Below are 24,870 nucleotides of genomic sequence, written 5' to 3' on the forward strand. Positions count from 1 at the left end.
CACACTCAGCCTTGCTCACCGCTACTGCGCTCCACAGACACCCACACTCAGCCTCGCTCACCGCTATTGCGCTCCACAGACACCCACACTCAGCCTTGCTCACCGCTACTGCGCTGCACAGACACTCACAGACACCCACACGCAGCCTGGCTCACCGCTACTGCGCTCCACAGACACCCACAGACACCCACACTCAGCCTCGCTCACCGCTACTGCGCTCCACAGACACCCACACGCAGAGTCGCGCGTTCCTCGCGAGTCTCTCGCTCGTCATCGCCGTCGTCATCGCGGGATGAGGGCGCGGAGCGGCGCCGCTGCTGCTGCTGCTGCACAGAGGCCGTGGCGGGAGCCGCGCGTGGTGCACACACGGAGGGCACACGGAGGAGACACCGACACACGGAGGGGATAGGGAGAAACATCGACGCGCGGATGAGACACCGACACACGGAGGGCACACGGAGGAGACACGAACACACGGAGAAGCATCGACACACGGATGAGACATCGACACGCGGAGGGGATAAGGAGAAGACACCGACACACGGAGGAGACACCGACACGCGGAGCCACGTGGGAGCGTGAGGTGTGAGTGGCCGCGTCTGTTTTGTCTCCGTGTGGTCCGCGTGTCTCTGCCTCGCGTCTCTCCGTCTCCGGGACCCCCACGCGCGTGACAGCTCCCATCGTCATCGATGGTGACGACGACGATGTTGATGTTGTTAATGACGATGTCGGTGGTGCTCATGATGATAATGTTGTTGATGTTGTTGTTAATGACGATGACAATGCTGGTGGTGATGATGGTGGTGATGTTGTTGTTAATGACGATGATGGTGGTGGACGTGATGGTGATGATGACGATGGTGGTGGTGGTGATGATGTTGTTGTTGTTAATGACGATGATGGTGGTGGGCGTGATGGTGATGATGATGATGGTGGTGGTGATGATGGTGATGTTGTTGTTGTTAATGACAATGACAATGCTGCTGGTGGGCGTGATGATCACGACGACGATGAGGTCACAATGTGCGCCGTGCCGCTGCGGGCGATGCTAACGGGGCGGAGTTGCGGGCCCGTGGCGGGTTGCAGGATGTCCTCCGTGGCGCTGCTGCTGCTCCTCGTCGCCTCGCGGCGCCTCCTGCTGCCCCTGCTGCTGCCCCTGCTGCTGCCCCTGCTGCTCGTGCCGCCGCCGCTCTGCGCCGCCCTCGAGCTCCGCGGCTTCGTGGGCTGCGCGGTGCGCGAGTTCAGCTTCGTGGCGAGGAAGCCCGGCTGCCGGGGCGTGCGCATCACCACGGACGCGTGCTGGGGCCGCTGTGAGACCTGGGAGGTAAAGGGACCCCCCCCCCCACCGCCCCTCCCCCACTGCCCCCCCCCACTGCCCCCTCACCGCCCCCCACCAATGCCCCCCCACCGCCCCCCACCAAATTCACTCACCGCTTCGCCCCCTACCCCAGCACCATCAGACACTTAGAACTCAGTGCGCACGTTAAGCGCCAACAATCACCGCCACTCACGCAGTGCACCAGGTTAATCACCTCTGGCTACACTCACCACGCTCACCTGTAGAGGTGCATCACCCCTGACTACACTCACCACGCTCACCTGTAGAGGTTCATCTCCCCTGCTACACTCACCACGCTCACCTGTAGAGGTTCATCTCCCCCTGGCTACACTCACCACGCTCACCTGTAGAGGTTCATCTCCCCTGGCTACACTCACCACGCTCACCTGTAGAGGTTCATCTCCCCTGCTACACTCACCGCGCTCACCTGTAGAGGTTCATCTCCCCTGCTACACTCACCGCGCTCACCTGTAGAGGTTCATCTCCCCCTGGCTACACTCACCAAGCTCACCTGTAGAGGTTCATCTCCCCCTGGCTACACTCACCACGCTCACCTGTAGAGGTTCATTTCCCCCTGGCTATACTCACCACGCTCACCTGTAGAGGTTCATCTCCCCTGCTACACTCACCGCGCTCACCTGTAGAGGTTCATCTCCCCTGCTACACTCACCGCGCTCACCTGTAGAGGTTCATCTCCCCTGCTACACTCACCGCGCTCACCTGTAGAGGTTCATCTCCCCCTGGCTACACTCACCACGCTCACCTGTAGAGGTTCATCTCCCCCTGGCTACACTCACCACGCTCACCTGTAGAGGTCCATCACCCCTGGCTACACTCACCACACTCACCTGTAGAGGTGCATCTCCCCTGGCTACACTCACCGCGCTCACCTGTAGAGGTTCACCACCCCTGCTACACTCACCACGCTCACCTGTAGAATCATCACGCTGCGCCACTGGGGAGACAAAGGCGGCCGGGTGTGGTGCTGGTCACCCACCCCCTCGTGTGCCGTTCCGCACTTCATAGGTGCTGCTCGCTAACAACACTTGTCCCAACAGTCTGTTAAGGCTACACGGGGGATCTTTGTCTTTGTTGGCTCGCCCATAACACACAAAACCACCAGCGCCATGAAAAACAAAGCACCTGCCGGGGTGTTTTGTGTCATCAAATACTCCACCGCTCAGCTCCCTATGAGTGATGGGGCAGTTGTGGAAAGAGTGGAGAAGTTTTTTGTCCCTGGGCAGTGTGTTCGTGACCAGCTCATGTTTGACAGCCAGACGTCTCACTCCGAATCAGTCGGGCGGCATTATCTTTTCATCGGTTGCGTAACGCTGCTGTGTGCAAGCTACCTGGTTATGTCGCTCGGCACGAAGCTTCGGGTCTTCTCTTCCACAGTCATGCCCTCCCTTCTCTGTGCTTGCGAAACGTGGATCCCTCTAATGGAACATCTGCTCCGGTTGGAAAGGTTCGCCTGCCTTCAATCATATCCTGGGTTTAACCAGGATGGATTGTGTGTGCAGCTGCTTGCAAGATCGGGACACAGTCCCATCAGTGAGCTCCTCTGGCAGGCAAGGCTGCGTTGGCTGGGTCACGTAGCCCGCATGCCCAGCCACCGCATGCCCAAACAGCTTCTGTTTGGCCGCATAGAGGGTGCTGAACGGGCACGGAACGGGCTAGAAAAGAGATGGAGCTGATGCGGTACAGGAGGATGTGGAGCTGAGTAGACTTTCCTACGACCGATACCAGCGGTGTCAAGATCGGCCTCTGTGGAGGAGGAGGCTCGTGAAGGACGCTACTGGGCAGTTGGAGGCAGAGGCCCTCCAGCAACAACGGAGGGCCGAGGAGCGACGCTCACAACAACGAGCGGAGCGCCGAGCGGCTAAAGCGTAGCAAGTTTGGCTGGCGCAGTAGCGAGCACAGGTGGTGCCTCTGTCAGCCATCTGAGTCAGTCAACCAAAAACACCTGGGCCTGTTTCGTGATCTCCTGTCCAGCAGCGAGCCTTCGACACTTCACGTGGCCTTAAAGTGCAACTGGCCTGGCACAAGCGCGTTGGTGACGTCACCGCCACTTAGTGGCGAATGTCGTCGGCTGTTGTTGTTGTTGTGTCACCGTGTGTGGTGCGGCCTGTCTGTGTCTAGGCGTGGCGGAGCGGTGGTGCAGTGGTTAGCGTGCTGCGCTTCGAACTTGGCAATCCGATTTTGATTTCCGCTCAGGATGAAGAAGCAGTCGCTTCACCTCTTCCTTTGCCAGCGCCGAAATATGAGAATAGGTTTCCCCCTTTTTTCTGGCAACAAAACAGCCGTTTAAGATGTTAAAATACCAAACGGAAATATTTTTCGAGGAATCATGTCTGCATTAACCACAATGCTTGTGGTCAGAATGCAAGCAAAAAACATACTCTGATAATAAATGCATTGTCTTTGAAACCGATTGGTCCACACCAGAGACAGCTTTCTTTGGAGACTAGGCAGCTGTATTGTGGCTAATGCAGACACGATTCCTTGTAAAATGGTTTCAGTTTGGTGTTCTAACATCTTAAACACACCTGTTTTGTTACCAGAAAAAAGGGGAAAATCTCTTATCAAGCAGTTGCCTATTTATGAACCGGTCCTGGGCCTCCCCCCCTCGGTCGACTCAGCCTCAAATGAGTACCTGGTGCGACGTGTAAACATTGCCACTGGGGAGACAAAAACGGCCAGGGGCGTGGTGATGGCTACCCTGCAGCGCAACGGTGAATATTAGATGTTAACTACCTCGCCTGGTACACAGGAGGTCGTGTGTTCGATCCCGACCCTAACGATGTCTGCTGCTGTATATTTGAAGTCTGCGACTCTCTCTCCCAGTGATGATATGTTAACTACCTCGCCTGGTGTACAGGAAGTCGGGGGTTAGATCCCGACCCTGACGATGCCTGCTGCTGTATATTTGAAGTATGCGTCTCTCTCTCCCAGTGATGATATGTTAACTACCTCGCCTGGTGTACAGGAAGTCGGGGGTTAGATCCCGACCCTGACGATGCCTGCTGCTGTATATTTGAAGTATGCGTCTCTCTCTCCCAGTGGTGGTCACGCGGATTTTTCTCCGGGCCCTCCGGTTTTTCCTTCCACTTTTAGCATCACGAGTGTCGCGTGTTTTTGCTGCTACACATTCCCGCACGACGATGACCCACGTGGTTTGGCCATCGTTTGCGATGTCCAGGTCGCTTCTGTTGTAGCGCTACGTAGCTCAGTGGGCCTCACCTGGTAAAATACAAAAAATAGTTTGTAAATAGTTAAAAATAGCGTGGCCGTGCCCGACTCGCTTATTCCTCCTGCTCCACCAACCCCCTCCTCCCCCTCCTCCTCTTTCGTATGGATTACTGTCAGCACATTTAAGACGCAGAGTGGATCTCGTCTGTTCCTGCTCCTTTAGAGGAGTAAAGGTAGCGGCGGCGGCGGCGTTGTTGACGGTGTGGGTCGACGGTTCGTTCTAGATTTGAAGCTTTCGTGACTGCAAGGATTCATACATACTCTTAGGTCACGTAGGTAAAAAATAAAAATAAGTAATAAAAGTACTAAAAATAATAATATAAATAATAATAGAAATAGAATATTTATTATAGGGAAAAATATATTTATTATTTTATTTCTATAATTTATTTTTACCTACGTGACTTTACCGAAAAAACCTAAGAGTATCGACGGTTCGTGGCCGCGCCAATCGCAGGGCCGCCGAATCTCCGATGGCGCCATTCGGTCCCCGATTCGGTCACGTGGCCACGGCGTGGAAGGTCTGGACCGGGGCGTTTCCACGGCAGGGTCCTGTACGAGATTGTCGATCTTTGCTTGACGTTGAGGCGGTGTTCACCTGATACCTACACTCCTCACCCAGTGGTGACGATTTCACGTTCCTAAGACGGTGGGGGCGAGTCCGTCCATAAAGGGAACCGATGTCGACTTTTTCACGAAGCGGAACTCATTTTATCGACCCCTCCGACGGATGCATGGCTGCCTGTTGATTTTTTTAAGTCATCCGCAGCCCAGAATAAGACGTCGCTACTCACAGCACTTTGCTGCTCCAACAGTCTGTCAAGGCAATCCTCACAGGGGTCTTCAAGTGTATCACGTGTGTCTCGTGTGTCCCCCACGTGTCCCCGTGTGTCCCCCCACGTGTCCCCCCACGTGTCCCCCACGTGTCCCCCCGTGTCCCCCCACGTGTCCCCCACGTGTCCCCCGCGTGTCCCCCCGTGGCCACAGAAGCCCACGCTGGAGCCGCCCTTCGTGGAGGCTCACCACCGCGTGTGCACCTACAACGAGACGCGGCCGCGCACCGTGCGCCTGCCAATGTGCCGCGCCAACGTGGACCCGCACTTCACGTTCCCCGTGGCCGTCAGCTGCGAGTGCCAGCCGTGCTCCGCGGCGCACACCGCCTGCGAGACCTTCTGAAGCCCCCCCCCCCCCGATCCCAGCCGTAGCACGGAGGAGCCCCCCCCCCGCCAACCACCGCTGCTGCCACGGCGGATTTCGCGTCACCTCTTCAAAGGGGCCACCACCACCGCCACCACCTCCTCGAACCCGGCGCGCGAGAAATCCTCGCCAGCTCCGCTGAGTGAGCCGCCCGAACCTCGCCAAAAGCAGAGGGGGGAGGGGGGCTTGGGGGATAAACTCTCCACAAGTCCCCAACGCCGCGGATGTTGCTGGTCAAGGGGAGCAGAGGCGGGGGGGGGGGGCCCGCTCCGCTCAGCCGCCGCTGCGCCTGTGGACTCGTGGCTGCGGCTTTGGCTGTGCCACAGCGAAGGCGGTGGACCCACACACACCCCCTACACACCCCCCACACACCCCCACACACACCCCCCCACACACACCCCCCCCACACCCAGCCAGCCATCCGCATCCTGATGGAGCGGTGGCGTTCGCTCGTGAGCCCTGCCTCCTCTTACCCACTTTATGATATCACCACCAGCACCACCATCATCACCACCACCATCACCACCACTCACTAATCGCTCGTCACGACTCATCACTTTTCACTGAGCTACGTAGGAGCTCTTCTTCAGACGCGACCTGGCTTTCACAAATGAGAGCTCAACGAGGTCGCTTGTCGTCGTCGCCGTCGTCGTCGGGTGGAAATAAAAAAATGACAAAAACTCTAAACGCGTGATTCTCAACGTGTCGGGCAAAAAAAAATAACCGGAGGAGCCGGAGAAAAATCCACGCGACCACGGGGAGAGAGACACGTAAACCCCAAATATACAGCAGCAGGCGTCAGGCCAATCATTCTCACCAAATGAATCAATCGCCATTTTTACTCAGCAATGTGCACAACCTTACCACACACCACACACACACTACATACACCACACTACACACACACAATGCAACTCAGGCTCGAGCAGTCCACGAGTCACCATTACGCGCTGGCACGGGTACAGACGGCACGGGGCTCAGCACGGGTACAGACGGCACGGGTACAGACGGCACGGGCCTCAGCACGGGTACAGATGGCACGGGTACAGACGGCACGGGTACAGACGGCACGGGGCTCAGCACGGGTACAGACAGCATGGGTACAGACAGCACGGGTACAGACAGAACGGGGCTCAGCACGGGTACTGATGGCACGGGTACAGATGGCACTGGTACAGATGGCACGGGTACAGAAGGCACGGGTACAGACGGCACGGGTACAGACGGCACGGGAATAGATGGCACGGGTGCAGACAGCACGGGTACAGACGGCGCGGGTACAGACGGCACGGGTACAGACAGCACGGGGCTCAGCGCGGGTACAGATGGCACGGGTACAGATGGCACGGGTACAGATGGCACGGGTACAGACGGCACGGGTACAGACAGCACGGGGCTCAGCACGGCACGGGTACAGACGGCACGGGTATAGATGGCACGGGTACAGACAGCACGGGTACAGACGGCACGGGTACAGACAGCACGGGGCTCGGCACGTGTATATATGGCACGGGTACAGACGACACGGGTACAGACGGCACGGGGCTCAGCACGGGTACAGACAACACGGGACTCAGCACGGGTACAGACAGTATGGGTACAGACAGCACGGGGCTCGGCACGGGTACAGACGGCACGGGTACAGACGGCACGGGTACAGACGGCACGGGTACAGACAACACGGGGCTCGGCACGGGTATATATGGCACGGGTAAAAACGTCACGGGTACAGACAGCATGGGGTTCGGCACGGGTACAGACGGCACGGGTACAGACGGCACGGGTACAGATGGCACGGGTACAGATGGCACAGGTACAGACGGCACGGGAACAGACAGCACGGGGCTCAGCACGGCACGGGTACAAATGGCACGGGTACAGATGGCATGGGTATAGATGGTACGGGTACAGACGGCACGGCTACAGATGGCACAGGTACAGACGGCACGGGTACAGACAGCACGGGGCTCGGCACGGGTACAGATGGCACGGGTACAGATGGCACGGGTACAGATGGCACTGGTACAGACGGCACGGGTACAGACAGCACGGGGCTCAGCACGGCACGGGTACAGACGGCACGGGTATAGATGGCACGGGTACAGACAGCACGGGTATAGACAGCACGGGTACAGACGACACGGGTACAGACAGCACGGGGCTCGGCACGGGTATATATGGCACGGGTACAGACGGCACGGGTACAGACAGCACGGGTACAGACAGCACGGGTACAGACGGCACGGATACAGACAGCACGGGGCTCGGCACGGGTATAGATGGCACGAGTACAGACGGCACGGGTACATACGGCACGGGTACAGACGGCACGGGTATATATGGTACGGGTACAGACGGCACGGGTACAGACGGCACGGGTTCGATGGTTTCTTTATTGAGATCTTCAGGGCGCGTTGAGCAACTCGCCGTCCTCCCGTGCCCCCCCTCCCCCCGCGAGCTGCAACAATCGCCTCGCGTGGTGCGCGCGAACCAACGTGGAGTTCTTTGCGTGGAGTCACTGAGCGCGCCGCGGAACCTCGTCTAGGTCGACTCGGCCTCAAATGAGCGCGCGGTTCGGTGGGTGCACAACGAGCGCCGGGGAGACAAAGGCGGAGACGCGCTGCTGTGGCGCTTGTCTTTGTGTGTGAGTGAGTGTGAGTATGTGTGAGTGAGTGAGTGTGTGAGTATGTGTGTGGGAGTATGTGTGTGTGAGTGCGTGCGTGTGAGTGTGAGTGCGTGTGTGTGTGAGTATGTGTGTGTGAGTGTGTGTGAGTATGTGTGTGAGTATGTGTGTGAGTATGTGAGTGTGTATGAGTGTGAGTGCGTGTGTGTGTGAGTGAGTGTGTGTGAGTGTGTGTGAGTGTGTGAGTGTGTGTGAGAGTGTGTGTGAGTGTGAGTGCGTGTGTGAGTGAGTGTGCGTGAGAGTGTGTGTGTGTGAGTGTGTGTGAGTGTGTGTAAGTGTGTGAGTGTGTGTGAGTGTGTGAGAGTGTGTGTGTGTATGAGTGTGTGTGTGAGTGAGTGTGTTTGTGAGTGTGAGTGCGTGTGAGTGTGCGTGAGTATGTGTGTGTGTGAGTGTGTGAGTGTGTGTGAGTGTGTGTGAATGTGTGTAAGTGTGTGAGAGTGTGTGAGTGTGTGTGAGTGTGTGTGAGTGTGTGTAAGTGTGTGAGAGTGTGTGTGAGTGTGTGTGTGAGTGTGTTTGTATGTGTGAGTGCGTGTGAGTGTGTGTGTGAGTGTGTGTGAGAGTGTGTGAGTGAGTGTGTGTGTGAGTGAGTGTGAGGGTGTGTGAGTGTGAGAGTGTGTGTGTGTGAGTGTGTGTGTGAGTGTGTGTGTGAGAGTGTGTGTGTGTGTGAGTGTGTGTGTATGTGAGTGTGTGTGTATGTGAGTGTGTGAGTGTGTGTGTGTATGTGAGTGTATGTGAGTGTGTGAGTGTGTGTGAGTGTGTGAGTGATCTCAGTCATCTCATTCAGTCGACCCGTGGCACCTGGGTCTGCCCCGTGACCTCCTTGCCAGCGGGCGTTCGACACTTCACGTGGCCTCAAGGTGCACATAGCCTGGCACAAGCGTCGTGGTAACGTCACCGCCACTTCGTGGCGAATGGCGGTTGTTGTTGTTGAGTGTGTGTGTGAATGTGTGTGAGTGTGCGTGAGTGTGTGTGTGAGTGTGTGTGTGGACAAAGATCCCCAGCATAGTCTTAACAGACTGTAGGGGCAAGTGCTGTTAGCGAGCACCTATGAAGGCCGGCACAACACACGAGGGGGTGGGTGGCCAATACCACGCCCGGCCGCCTTTGTCTCCCTAGTGGCGATGTTTACACACCGCACCAGGTAGTCATTTGAGGCTGAGTCGACCGAGGGGAGGCCCAGGATCGGTTCAGATAATTGTCACCGGTGTTGGCCGTGAACGGGAATCGAACTCGGGTGGATGGGTTCGTAGCACAGGGTAGCGCTAACCGCTGCACCACCGCTCCCCACAAGCGCTAGTGTAGCGGTTAGCGACCCGAATTCGATTCCCACTCACGGCCAACACCGGTGACGATTATCTGAACCGGTCCTGGGCCTCCCCTAGGTCGACTCAGCCTCAAATGAGTACCTGGTGCGTTGTGTAAACATCGCCAATAGGGAGACAAAGACGGCCGGCTGTGGTTCTGGCCACCCACCCCCTCGTGTACCGTGCTGTGAGTGAATGGATGAGTGGGTGAGTGAGTGAGTGTCGTTGTGAGTTGCAGTGTGGTGAGTGGATGAGTGAGTGGGTGAGTGAGTGGGTGAGTGAGTGGATGAGTGAGTGTCCTTGTGAGCTGCAGTGTGGTGAGTTGGTGAGTGAGTAGATTAGTGGGTGAGTGAGTGTTATTAAGAGCTGCAGTCTGGTGAGAGGGTGAGTGAGTGTCGTTGTGAGTTGCAGTGTGGTGAGTGGATGAGTGAGTGGATGAGTGAGTGTCCTTGTGAGCTGCAGTGTAGTGAGTTGGTGAGTGAGTAGATTAGTGGGTGAGTGAGTGTTATTGAGAGCTGCAGTCTGGTGAGTGGGTGAGTGAGTGTCGTTGTGAGTTGCAGTGTGGTGAGTGGATGAGTGAGTGGATGAGTGAGTGTCCTTGTGAGCTGCAGTGTGGTGAGTTGGTGAGTGAGTAGATTAGTGGGTGAGTGAGTGTTATTGAGAGCCGCAGTCTGGTGAGTGGGTGAGTGAGTGAGTGTCGTTATTAGTTGTAGTGTGGTGAGTGGGTGAGTGAGTGGATGAGTGAGTGAGTGGGTGAGTGTTATTAAGAGCTGCAGTGTGGTGAGTGAGTGTCGTTGTGAGTTGCAGTGTGGTGAGTGGGTGATGGAGTGGGTGAGTGAGTGGGTGAGTGTTGCTGCTTCAAATCAAGATGGTTGCTGTGGTCTTTGTGTGTGACTGTGTGGGCGATTTTGCGGAGGAGGTGGTGGAGGAGGTGGAGGAGGAGGAGGTGGAGGAGGAGGAGGTGTTGGAGGAGGTGGTGCGGGTTGCTCAGTAGCGCGAGAGGCGGCACGTGTCGCACTGGCAGCTCCGGGCCGTGAACGCCTCCACCCAGTCCCCGTCATCACCACACGGCACCCGCACCTAGAGTAGCACCATCACACACACACCATCACACACACACCATCACACACACACCATAACACACACATCATCACACACACCATCACACACCATCACACACCATAACACACACACCATCACACACACACACCATAACACACACATCATCACACACACCATCACACACCATCACACACCATAACACACACAATCACACACACACCATAACACACACATCATCACACACACCATCACACACCATCACACACCATAACACACACACCATCACACACACACCATCATACACACACCATTACACACGCACAAACACACACACATCATCACACACACACACCATCACACACACACCATCACACACACACCATCACACACCCCATTACACACACACCATCACACTCACCATCACACACACCATCACACACACCATCACACACACACCATCACACACACACCATCACATACACACCATCACACACACACACCATCACACATACACCATCACATACACACATCACACACACACCATCACACACATACACCATCACATACACACCATCACACACACACCATCACACACACACCATCACACATACACCATCACATACACACACACACCATCACACACATACACCATCACACACACACCATCACACACACACCATCACACACACATCACACACACCATCACACACCATCACACACCATAACACACACACCATCACACACACACCATCATACACACACCATTACACACGCACAAACACACACACACCATCACACACACACACCATCGCACACATACCATCACACACACACCATCACACACACACACCATCACACATACACCATCACATACACACATCACACACACACCATCACACACATACACCATCACACACACACCATCACACACACACCATCACACACACACCATCACACATACACCATCACATACACATACACACCATCACACACATACACCATCACACACACACCATCACACACACACCATCACACACACACCATCACACATACACCATCACATACACACCACACCATCACACACATACACCATCACACACACACCATCACACACACACCATCACACACACCATCACATACACACCACACCATCACATATACACCACATCATTACCATCATCACCTTCATCATCATCACCATCATCATTACCATCTTCATCACCACCATCACCACCACCACCATCACCACCACCACAACCATCATCACCATCATCATCACCACCATCATCATCACCAATCATTATCACCACCATCATCACCCACTGCGTTATCGTCGGTTTCACATGCAGTGACAGTGGTCGTAGGGCTTTCGCGACCAATATAATCCACAACAGCAGTTTTTAATTTGGGTTAGATCGCGTAAATATAAATGCGTCGTTAAACCACGAATTCATATTTTCTTCTTTACAAAAGACACATTCACATCGAGGCGATCTAAACCCAAACAATCGCGAAACAGACCACTCGATTATGGACGTGTTCTCGTCTTCCGCCAAATCGCGCCCGCATCTGATCTGCCAAGCCAATCGGACGTGTCCACGTGGTACATGGGCACGTGGTACGTGGTGTGTGGGCACGTGGTACGTGGGCACGTGGTGTGAGGCCACGTGGTACGTGGGCACGTGGTACGTGGTGTGTGGGCACGTGGTACGTGGGCACGTGGTGTGAGGCCACGTGGAACATGGGCACGTGGTACGTGGTGTGTGGGCACGTGGTACGTGGGCACGTGGTGTGAGGCCACGTGGTACGTGGGCACGTGGTACGCGGAACGCGGTACATGGCACGTGGTACGTGGTGTGTGGGCACGTGGTGTGTGGGCACGTGGTACATGGCACGTGGTACGTGGCACGCGGTTACGAGCGGCGCGAGCCGTCGTGTGGCCCGCGGAGCCGCGAGGTGCCGGTGGTGCCCCCCTCCCTCCCCGCCGCTACCTTCTCGAGGCGGCTCACGGTGCAGCACTGCGCCACCGAGGTGACGTTGTGGCGGTAGCCGGAGGCGCGCAGCACCGAGAAGCGCGAGGGGAAGGCGCTCGACTCGCAGAAGCCCACGCAGGCGCTCAGACGCGCCGGGCAGCTCCAGCGGCCGCCGCGCGCCACCACCGCCGCCGCCACTTCGAACGCTGTGCGGGGGGGGGGGTAAATCACACGGGGCAGCTGCCACCAGAGACTCACATAGACCCCCAGACTCCCATAGCTCACAGCAGGCACCAGCCCAGAGTCTCGCATAGACCTCCAGACTTACATAGCTCACAGCTGCCACCAGCCCAGAGACTCGCATAGACCTCCAGACTCCCATAGCTCACAGCAGCCACCAGCCCAGAGACTCACATAGACCCCCAGACTCCCATAGCTCACAGCTGCCACCAGCCCAGAGACTCACATAGACCCCCAGACTCCCATAGCTCACAGCAGCCACCAGCCCAGAGACTCACATAGACCCCCAGACTCCCATAGCTCACAGCTGCCACCAGCCCAGAGACTCGCATAGACCCCCAGACTCCCATAGCTTACAGCAGCCACCAGCCCAGAGACTCGCATAGACCCCCAGACTCCCATAGCTCACAGCAGGCACCAGCCTAGAGACTCACATAGACCCCCAGACTCCCATAGCTCACAGCTGCCACCAGCCCAGAGACTCACATAGACCCCCAGTCTCCCATAGCCCACAGCAGCCACCAGCCTAGAGACTCACATAGACCCCCAGACTCCCATAGCTCACAGCAGGCACAAGCCCAGAGACTCACATAGACCCCCAGACTCCCATTGCTCACAGCAGGCACCACCCCAGAGACTCACATAGACCCCCAGACTCCCATAGCTCACAGCAGGCACCAGCCCAGAGACTCACATAGACCACCAGACTCACATAGCTCACAGCTGCCACCAGTCCAGAGACTCACATAGACCCCCAGACTCACATAGCTCACAGCTGGCACCAGCCCAGAGACTCACATAGACCGCCAGACTCCCATAGCCCACAGCTGCCACCAGCTCAGAGACTCACATAGACCCCCAGACTCCCATAGCTCACAGCAGCCACCAGCCCAGAGACTCACATAGACCCCCAGACTCCCATAGCCCACAGCTGCCACCAGCACAGAGACTCACATAGACCACCAGACTCCCATAGCCCACAGCTGCCACCAGCCCAGAGACTCACATAGACCCCCAGACTCCCATAGCACACAGCAGGCACCAGCCCAGAGACTCACATAGACCCCCAGACTCCCATATCCCACAGCTGCCACCAGCCCAGAGACTCACATAGACCCCCAGACTCCCATAGCTCACAGCTGCCACCAGCCTAGAGACTCACATAGACCCCCAGACTCCCATAGCCCACAGCTGCCACCAGCCCAGAGACTTACATAGACCTCCAGACTCCCATAGCACACAGCAGGCACCAGCCCAGAGACTCACATAGACTCCCAGACTCCCATAGCACACATCAGGCACCAGCCCAGAGACTCACATAGACCCCCAGACTCCCATAGCTCACAGCTGCCACCAGCCCAGAGACTCACATAGACCCCCAGACTCCCATAGCTCACAGCAGTCACCAGCCCAGAGACTGACATAGACCCCAGACTCACATAGCTCACATCTGCCACCAGCCCAGAGACTCACATAGATCCCCAGATTCCCATAGCTCACAGCAGGCACCAGCCTAGAGACTCACATAGACCCCCAGACTCCCATAGCTCACAGCTGCCACCAGCCCAGAGACTCACATAGACCCCCAGACTCCCATAGCCCACAGCAGCCACCAGCCTAGAGACTCACATAGACCCCCAGACTCCCATAGCTCACAGCAGGCACAAGCCCAGAGACTCACATAGACCCCCAGACTCCCATTGCTCACAGCAGGCACCACCCCAGAGACTCACATAGACCCCCAGACTCCCATAGCTCACAGCAGGCACCAGCCCAGAGACTCACATAGACCACCAGACTCACATAGCTCACAGCTGCCACCAGTCCAGAGACTCACATAGACCCCCAGACTCACATAGCTCACAGCTGGCACCAGCCCAGAGACTCACATAGACCGCCAGACTCCCATAGCCCACAGCTGCCACCAGCTCAGAGACTCACATAGACCCCCAGACTCCCATAGCTCACAGCAGCCACCAGCCCAGAGACTCACATAGACCCCCAGACTCCCATAGCCCACAGCTGCCACCAGCACAGAGACTCACATAGACCACCAGACTCCCATAGCCCACAGCTGCCACCAGCCCAGAGACTCACATAGACCCCCAGACTCCCATAGCACACAGCAGGCACCAGCCCAGAGACTCACATAGACCCCCAGACTCCCATATCCCACAGCTGCCACCAGCCCAGAGACTCACATAGACCCCCAGACTCCCATAGCTCACAGCTGCCACCAGCCTAGAGACTCACATAGACCCCCAGACTCCCATAGCCCACAGCTGCCACCAGCCCAGAGACTTACATAGACCCCCAGACTCCCATAGCACACAGCAGGCACCAGCCCAGAGACTCACATAGACTCCCAGACTCCCATAGCACACATCAGGCACCAGCCCAGAGACTCACATAGACCCCCAGACTCCCATAGCTCACAGCTGCCACCAGCCCAGAGACTCACATAGACCCCCAGACTCCCATAGCTCACAGCAGTCACCAGCCCAGAGACTGACATAGACCCCAGACTCACATAGCTCACATCTGCCACCAGCCCAGAGACTCACATAGATCCCCAGATTCCCATAGCCCACGGGGCAGCTGCCACCAGCCTAGAGACTCACATAGACCCCCAGACTCCCATAGCTCACAGCAGGCACCAGCCCAGAGACTCACATAGAGCCCCAGACTCCCATAGCTCACAGCTGCCACCAGCCCAGAGACTCACATAGACCCCCAGACTCCCATAGCCCACAGCAGCAACCAGCCTAGAGACTCACATAGACCCCCAGACTCCCATAGCTCACAGCAGGCACCAGCCCAGAGACTCGCATAGACCCCCAGACTCCCATAGCTCAAAGCTGCCACCAGTCCAGAGACTCACATAGACCCCCAGACTCCCATAGCTCACAGCAGCCACCAGTCCAGAGACTCACATAGACCCCCAGACTCCCATAGCCCACAGCAGGCATCAGCCCAGAGACTCACATAGACCCACAGACTCCCATAGCTCACAGCTGCCACCAGCCCAGAGACTCACATAGACCCCCAGACTCCCATAGCTCACAGCTGCCACCTGGCTCAAAGTGTGATTTGTCTCATTGCCACTGGGTAAGTTAACATACAACGGGGTAATTCACCAACCCGCACTGACCAGCGTGGTGAAGTATGGTCAAATAATCCTCGTGACCGACGGCGTTGCGCGAGCGGGACACCCTTCGTCCAAATAATTGAGTCGAAGTGACGTTCCAGCTCGAATGAGCGGTGCACATCGCCCCGTTTACAGCCCCGAGGCAGGGGGTGGACATTCCACATTCCTATGGTAGGGTCGAGTTTATCCATAGGACAACCGCTGTACACTTTCCAACAAAGCGGTATTACCCAGGAAGAAGATTTTAAGAAATAGTGCTCCGTGAATTTTGCAATACTCACAGAGCGCCTATTAGCCTTGGGGAAGCCTCACAAAGTCTTGGAAATATAAACAAAACATTGCAGCAGGGCCCCGCTCCACAGGGAGGTTTGGAAAATTACCACCGCGAGGATTTTGCTTTCTCGCGGAAGGCAAAATCCACGCCGCATTCGTATTGGGGGGAGCGTGACAACTCAAAATCTCCCCACGTGCGCATTTTCAAGAATCCATTGGTGCGCCTCCATCTCCTTGGCCCCGACCCTGTAACACCGCCACCGCCCCCAGCGTGCCAGGGCCGGGCTGCAGCCTGACTCCGGGGAGGGGGCGAGGGAGGGGGGGAGGTGGGGGCATCTCGTTGCTTCTCTGAGCGATGTCCAGGGGGTTCCTTCCCCGCCCCCCTCCCTCCAATGGGGGGGGGGGGGTACGTGACAGCGTGATGCGACCCATAGCGGTCCAGTCGGCCACAATGAGGTCCCCCAGAGACAACAGGTAGACACATACCAATTTAAATTTCGATGTAAAGCTTTCGTGACTGCAGGGATTCATCTTATTGGTTCTTTTGGTAAAATCACATAGAAGGGAAATAATAAAATAATAAGAATAAAACATAATTAAATAATTCTCACGACGTTTCGGCCACAACGCAAGCAGCCGTCCTCAGGTGAAGTACAGGTCTGTCGGAAAGACAGCGTCTGAATGAAACACCACCAGGCTTGGAGCGTCTATTTAAGCTGGGTTGGAGGGGGAAGAGCGCGAATTTAGATTTTGGATTCATTAAAAATCGCCTGCGCTCTACCGTGGAGCAAGACCCCATTGACGCGTCTGGCTATCGCGTCAAGAGAGCAGCAATGAAGTTGGGAGATCCACAACCCTCTTTTGAAGAAACCCTAGACTGATGGGGCCCGCCATGCAAGCAAGACGCACGACAACTTGCTTGTGAGCATCGTTGCCTTTACATCTTTTATCGTATTAACACTGTTATTGTCAGATTGGCTTTCCCTAAACCCCAATACACGGTGCAGCAAACCAAAATAATATAAACAGGAGAGTTATAGCTTCACATATTATTGTTATATACGGGGTTAAAAACATCGCGTAGCTATTTCAGTTAAAAGTGAGTCGGGAGAAAGGAGAGAGGCCCACCAGTCGTATCTTATATATAGAGCATACAATAATAATATGTAGTTATAGTCTACATACTATTGTATACTAATAATATATGTGTGTAGTGACATAGCGCTGACTGTTGGACAGCAGCAGCAACTGCAGGTGGGCACACGCCGCTGAGCATACACGCGGTGTGTGTGTGTGCCGGCAGGGCGGAGGAACTGGGGCAAGGGTCACGATAGATCTCGTGTAGAAGCCCCTGGAACCCTCTAGAGGGTTCGAGAAAGGAGGCTGGAACCCTCTTGAGGGTTCGAGAAGGGAGGCTGGAACACGCTAGAGGGTTCGAGAAGGGAGGCGCGGCTAGGGCGGAGCCAAGCCGCGCCGAGGGGAATAAAAGCAGCGGAGAGCGAGAGCTCCTGGCTGCCGGTTCTGGGAGTGGACCCGTTTCGTCGTCGCCGTCGTCGTTGCCGCCGCCGCCTTCACCCGATCATCGCGCGGTCGAAGCCGTCGGTGCAACGCGGACAGGGTCTTGTCTGGGGCTCGGCATGCGGCAGCGGGGTCGTGCGTCAGAGAGAGGGGGGGGGGGGGTCACGAGTGGTGGTGTGAGCTCGGCAACAACAGCAACGAATGAAGAGGGCAGAGGAGTGCCTCCTCGAACCACCTCGTCTCCGGCTGGCGGTGTGTGCGATGCACGCCACCCGCACGCACAGACAACACCACATATGTAGAACAATAATATACATATAGTAGAGTTATAGGCTAATCATTCATATTGTATATGGGGTTAAAAAACAGCCCGTAGCTATTTAAGTTAAAAGTGAGTCGGGAGAGACAGGCGTGGGAGCCCACAGTCGGATGTTGCATTGCCCACAAAGCGGTGTAAGGAGTCGTCGATTCTCTGAGCCACTTCTCAGCGCCTTGCCCACTAGACGAGTTCCTAGACGGGGCTCTGTGGGCTCCTCCCCCCACCCAGCGACCCCCTCCCGCGGGAGCCTCCACCCAGCGGCGGCTCCACTCGATGGTGGCGACTCACGGTAAAGGTGGCAGCCCGGGGTCGCGGGGTCCTGGGGCAGCGCGGCGCTGAGGGCGAGGAGAGCCAGAGCGGAGATTGGGCCCATCGCGATCGACGCCGTGATGAGCACAGGGTAGAGTCTAGATCACGGGGTAGAGTTGAAAACACGGGGTAGAGTTTAGAACACGTGGTAGAGTTTAAAACACGGGGTAGAGTTTAGAACACGGTTAGAGTGTAGGACTCAGGGTAGAGTCTAGGTCACGTGGTAGAGTCACGGACACGGGGTGTGTCACGTGCTAGAGTCTAGGACACGAGTCTAGGACACAGGGTAGAGTGAAGGACACGTGGTAGAAATATCGTGATTGTTGTGGTTGCGATCGCGTTGGTTGTGGTTGAGATTGTGCTTACACGTTTTTGTTGTGGTTGTGGCGGTTGTGGTTGTGGCGGTGGTAGTTGTGGTGGTTGTTGGATCGTACCTGTGCGGTCTGGAGTCGGTGTAACGTGGTCAGACCCTGGCCGGAGGAGAGTTTCAGTGAAGGAGAGAGTCTTAGTTCGTTGAGAGTGAAGAGCAAAACACTTCGAGTGAGAGTGAGAGAGTCAAAGTGAAGTGAGAGCGAGAGAATTAAGGCGGAGTGAGGAGGGGGAGCGGGCGGGGTTAATGTGAAGTGAGGGGAGAGTCTAAGTGACGTGAGAGGGAGAGCGGGGAGAGGGTAAATGTGGAGTGAGGGGGGGGGTGAAGAGACTGGGTGGAGTGAGAGGGTAAATGTGGAGTGAGAGGGGGGGGGGGAACTGGGTGGAGTGAGAGGGAGAGTGGAGTGAGAGGGTTAATGTGGAGTGAGGGGGGGAGTGGAGTGAGAGGGTTAATGTGGAGTGAGGAGGTTAATGTGGAGTGAGGGGGGGGAGTGAGGGGGAGAGTCGAGTGAGGGGGGGGGTGGAGTGAGAGGGTTAATGTGGAGTGAGGGGGAGAGTGGAGTGAGAGGGTTAATGTGGAGTGAGAGGGAGAGTGGAGTGAGAGTGTTAATGTGGAGTGAGAGTGGAGTGAGAGGGTTAATGTGGAATGAGAGTGGAGTGAGCGGGTTAATGTGGAGTGAGGGGGAGAGTGGAGTGAGAGTGTTAATGTGGAGTGAAAGTGTTAATGTGGAGTGAGAGTGGAGTAAGAGTGTTAATGTGGAGTGAGAGGGAGAGTGGAGTCAGAGTGTTAATGTGGAATGAGAGTGGAGTGAGAGTGTTAATGTGGAGTGAGAGTGGAGTGAGAGGGTTAATGTGGAGTGAGAGGGTCAATGTGGAGTGAAGTGAGAGGGGAGCCAGGAGTCTCTGCGCACGCCTCTGATCCCGTGCCGCGTGGCTCCGTGCAGCGATGGAGGCTTCCTCCCCAACTCCGCCACGAAATTCTCCGCCTTCGCCATCGCAGAGTCTCGCAGTGGACATCCCATCCGCTCTCCTCGCTCCCTTCCTCAGCTACCACGTGTGTGCGCTCCAGGCATTGCCTCTCGCCCCCCCCCCCCTAACTAAACCCCTATCGAGTTTTATTTTTTGTCGGGTAACTCTTTGTCGGTGCGACGATCATTACGCGCGTGCCGCCGACTTGACGTCGGTGAAAAAAGGGAGCTTCACGGCTCAGCGGATGCCTCCTCCTGCCGCACCATCAATTAACATTCGGACTACATTGTCTTGCGGTTGTTATTGTTCGACTTGTATCCCGCTGGGATTTTTGCGCACAGCGTCGAAATGCAGTGTTTTTTCTGGAAGACTTTTGCTGTTTTTTTTCCAGGATTCTTTTCTGCTGCGCGTGGTCACTTTAAGATGTTTTCTTGTTCATGTTTTTGTTTTGTTGCGGTTGCACTCGAGTCAAGAGCCGCATGGCTCAGAGGGTTATACCTAATGAATGAAACTCAAACTGAAAACTGAGTCTGATTCTTAAAACACGCGCTCGCTCAGTTTAACACGTAGCATGCTTTCGCGACCAATATTATTCATAATCAACGTTTTTGGGTTTAGATGGCGTTATTTATAAATGTGTCGTAACCCTCACGTTGACAAAGGACAAAATTGTAAATGTTGTGGTTTCACGCTTCAACACACCGTTGGGCTAAAGCAGTGAACTATTTGTCTTTTGTCAACGTGACACTTTTTTACTGATTGGCCGTGTCGGGTGGTGGAGGGTTACGACACATTAATAAATAACGCGATCTAACCCAACAAACGCGCTCGCTCACTTGCAGTTGCTCCCAGCAGCAGCAGCAGCAGCAGCCACCATCCCACTTGACGTGCCGTGAGACGGCGTCCGCCGTGGGAGAGACGCTGCTCCAGCAAAGTCCACCCCCCCACACCTCCCTCCCATCGCCCCGGCCTCTGTTGCAGAGGTCGCAAACGGGTTTTGATTCCTTACCCGTACCCGTACCCGGCCGCACCAGGGTCGCAAACGGGTACCCGTACCCGGCCGTACCCGTACCCTACCCGTACCCGGCCGGGTATCGGGTAGGGTACGGGTATCGGGTACCTGATAGCGACCTCTGGGATGAAGCCATGTTGCAGGCGCGGGTGGGTTGATTCTAGGAACTTGAATTGTGAGAAGAGACAAGACGTTGGGAAATGAGTGACAAACAGTTACTCACCAGTGACTCACGGCCTACCCGTACCCGGCCGCACCAGGGTCGCAAACGGGTACCCGTACCCAGCCGGGTACGGGTAGCCGGGTGTCGGGTAGGGTACGGGTATCGGGTACCCGGTTGCGACCTCTGCTCTGTTGGTACGGACGGTGCCACGCGGGGTCGGCGTTTTGCGCTTCCCAGAGCGCAGCGCGCGCGTGCCCCCTGCTGTTAGCAGCCGGGTTGCGTGCCCCTGGCAGCGAATTGTGTGTACAGAGTGGCAGCTGCAAGGAGATTCCTCTACTCATGGAACATTCGACTTACGAACTTTCAGAGATACGAACAAACCTGGTACGCTCCGAACAGGCAACTGGACATACGGATGTCTTGTTTTGTTGCGGTTGCACCCGGGCAATGTTAGTCTATGTGCAATGTTAGTCTATGGGCAATGTTAGTCTACGGGCAATGGGAGTCTATGGGCAATGGGAGTCTATGTGCAATGTTAGTCTATGGGCAATGTTAGTCTACGGGCAATGGGAGTCTATGGGCAATGTGAGTCTATGGGCAATGTAAGTATATGGGCAATGTTAGTCTATGAACAATTTTAGTCTACGGGCAATGTTTGTCCATCTATGTGCAGTGTTCGTCTATGGGCAATGCCACAATCCACAAATATACGAACAAGGAGACATCATCACATCGATGATGCACCACGACTCCGATCGCTGCTCCTGACGCAGTTATCTGCTGGCCTGACCACCTGAATGTGAATCGCAGTTGCTGCTGCTGCTGCTCTGCATCTACATCAGCGGCCGCACTAAAGGAGGTGGGGCCAGAAAGACGTGGCAACTGTTTGTGGAGATCGGCACAAGACAGAGAGGAACGTGGAAATAAAAAATGGCGACATGTGCAGTGGACAGCTGCCCATGGACCATGATGATGATGTTGTAGGGTTCGAGGTTAGGGTTCAGGATAAGGGTTAACTTCTGGTTGTGGGTTTTGGGTTAATAGGGTTGAGGGTTTAGGGTTAGGGGCCGTCCATAAATGACGTCACGCGATTTTGGACGATTTTTGACCCCCCCCTCCACCTTCGTCACACGGCGTCACAAAAGTCAGACCCCCCTCAAATATGACGTCAGAACGCTCTGCACCCCCCCCCTAATTAAAACATGCTTCAAATCGCTTTCAACTATTGTCATTGTAGTGCGTATTTAATGTGGCGCTGCACTCTGATGTTGTAGGAGAAAACATTTATCAAAAAGTCTATCTAATTAAGTAGAACGTGTTGTCTATATTTATTTAAAGTTGCGCATTTTGATGTGACGTCACATTTCTCAACCCCCCCCCCTCGTCACACATCGTCACAAATGTCTGACCCCCCCCCCCCAGGTGCGTGACGTCATTTATGGACGTTCCTTTAGTGCTGTAGGATTGCGGTGGATGTGCACACGAGGTTCTACACAAGTCACGTGATGCCCTCTCGTGGACAAACGGGCAACTGCAGCCGCTGCCGTGCACGGAACAAAACGGGGCAGACGACAGCCTCCACGCAGTCGCCTCTCCACATGTACCCTGCCGAGCGTGGGTTCTTACCCCTCCTCCTCCTCACCATCATCCCATCAGCCGCACAACCTTTCTCAGAGTGCCTCTCATCAGCAGCGCTGATTCAACACAAGCAACGCGGCGGGACAAGCTTCGGCACTTGGCGTCTCATCAGTGGGCAGGCTCGCTTGAACCCGTCACTGGGGAACTGCCGGATTGTTCGTGGCAGAGAGGCACCTGTTTGGATATGGGGCACCGAGTTGAGCGCGGTGCAGTATGTCGTCACGTAACGCTGCGCGTCTTCATAACGCGAATCGGATATAACGTCGATCGAGTGGACCACGTGGCGCGCCAGGAGGAATAAAGCGGCCGTGTGGTCGCCTCGGCATAGCATCATCATCATCGCCATCGTCGTCGTCATCGTTGTCGTCATCATCGTCATTATCATCATCATCGTCATCATAATCGTCATCGTCATCATCGTCATTGTAATCATTATCGTCGTCATCATCATCATCATCGCCATCGTCGTCGTCATCATCATCGTCATTGTCATGATCATCATCGTCATCATAATCGTCATCGTCGTCGTCATCATCGCACGAGGCATTGGGATGCTGCTGAATGCGTCTTGACGTCACCTACCACGTGCCTCGGTCAGCCCCTTGGTACGCACCTCGCATGTTACCGTGGGACTCGCCTTGCCCCCTACATTATATAATACGTCATTCGTTTATTATAAACGAGATTTTTCCATAACGCGGTGTTCTTCAGGAACGCAACTACCACCGCGTTAGAAAAGAGCAACAACAACATCAACAACAAACAAAAACAAACAACAACAACAACAGGCTGTGTCTGCGCGACATCCACGTTTCTTAGCTGTCAGTTCGCACGTTTCTGTTGTGTGTGTTTGTGTTTGTGCCCCAATCCACGTGCCGCTCATTCCGCCTCGCAGTGCTGCAACATTGTCTTCCATTGGGGGGAACCTGGGCCTCCCCTAGGTCGACTCAGCCTCAAGTGAGTACCTGGTGAGATGTGTAAATTTCGCCACTGGGAAAGACAAAGGTGGTCGGGCGTGGTGCTGGCCACCCACCCCCCCCTCGTGTGCCGTGCCGGCCTTCGTAGCACTTGCCCCAACAGTCTGTTAAGGCTATACGGGGGATATGCAGGGACTCCTCTACTTACGAACGAGCTAGGTTCCATAAGTTTGTGCATAAGTCGAATGTCCGTAAGTAGAGGAGTGCCTGTGATATCGATCGCCCCTTTTGCTTGCGCAGCGTGTGGCGGTAGAGAGGTCATCGTGACACTTCAAGTGACATCAACTACGGAGATCGTCATGGGAGAACACGGCTGTGTAGGAACTTCACAACGCATTGGCTCGGGCTTGCAATGCACGTGCATTGGCTGCGCACATGATTGGGGCAAGCGGGTTGGCACGAACTAAGTTTTATCATCAACTTCGACGCTCGTCAATAACCCATGACTCTTAAACAAAGAAAGAACAACGCGTACTACAGGCAACGTTTCGGGGAACGACCTTCCCACCCCGAGTTGCTGGGGGCGTCCCCCGCGACCTCTGGTGGTGGAGGTGAGAATGGGACCTCGGACCAAGGGAGGGAGGAATCGCCAGTTAAATGACCTAACCAACATGGCCACTGGTTATATGACCTAACCAACATGGTCACTCGCTAAATGACCTAACCAACATGGCCACTCGCTAAATGATTTAACCAACATGGCGACTCGTTAAATGACCTAACTAACATGGCCACTCGCTAAATGATCTAACCAACATGGCCACTCGCCAAATGACCTAACCAACATGGACACTCACTAAATGACCTAACCAATATGGCAATTCGCTAAATGACCTAACCAACATGGCCACTCGCTAAATGATCTAACCAACATGGCCACTCGCTAAATGATCTAACCAAAATGGCCACTCGCTAAATGACCTAACCAACATGGCAACTCGATAAATGACCTAATCAACATGGCCACTTGCAAAATGACCTAACCAACATGGCCACTCGCTAAATGACCTAACCAACATGGCCACTCGCTAAATGACCTAAACAAAATGGCCACTCGCTAAATGACCTAACCAACATGGCCACTCGCTAAATGATCTAACCAACATGGCCACTCGCTAAATGACCTAA

General features: G+C 55.3%; 2 protein-coding genes across 2 annotated transcripts; one reads left to right on the forward strand and one right to left on the reverse strand.

Moving 5' to 3' along the window:
- Positions 1 to 567: 567 nt before the first annotated feature.
- On the forward strand, positions 568 to 5,765 carry GPHB5 (glycoprotein hormone subunit beta 5). The gene is made up of 3 exons (XM_078878785.1): positions 568 to 583; positions 1,087 to 1,324; positions 5,576 to 5,765. The coding sequence occupies exons 2-3, from the start codon at positions 1,088 to 1,090 to the stop codon at positions 5,762 to 5,764; spliced, it is 426 nt and encodes a 141-aa protein (XP_078734911.1). The 5' UTR covers positions 568 to 583; position 1,087; the 3' UTR covers position 5,765.
- Positions 5,766 to 10,710: 4,945 nt separating this feature from the next.
- Positions 10,711 to 18,711, reverse strand: LOC144949000 (glycoprotein hormone alpha-2-like). Its single transcript, XM_078878786.1, has 3 exons — positions 18,594 to 18,711; positions 12,826 to 13,013; positions 10,711 to 10,852 (listed from the first exon to the last, which is right to left on the reverse strand). Exons 1-3 carry the CDS (start codon positions 18,676 to 18,678, stop codon positions 10,760 to 10,762), a joined length of 366 nt encoding a protein of 121 aa, XP_078734912.1. The 5' UTR covers positions 18,679 to 18,711; the 3' UTR covers positions 10,711 to 10,759.
- Between the last annotated feature and the right edge of the window lie 6,159 nt (positions 18,712 to 24,870).

Source organism: Lampetra fluviatilis, chromosome 52 (genome assembly GCF_964198595.1).
Source record: "Lampetra fluviatilis chromosome 52, kcLamFluv1.1, whole genome shotgun sequence".
Lineage (NCBI taxonomy): Eukaryota > Metazoa > Chordata > Hyperoartia > Petromyzontiformes > Petromyzontidae > Lampetra > Lampetra fluviatilis.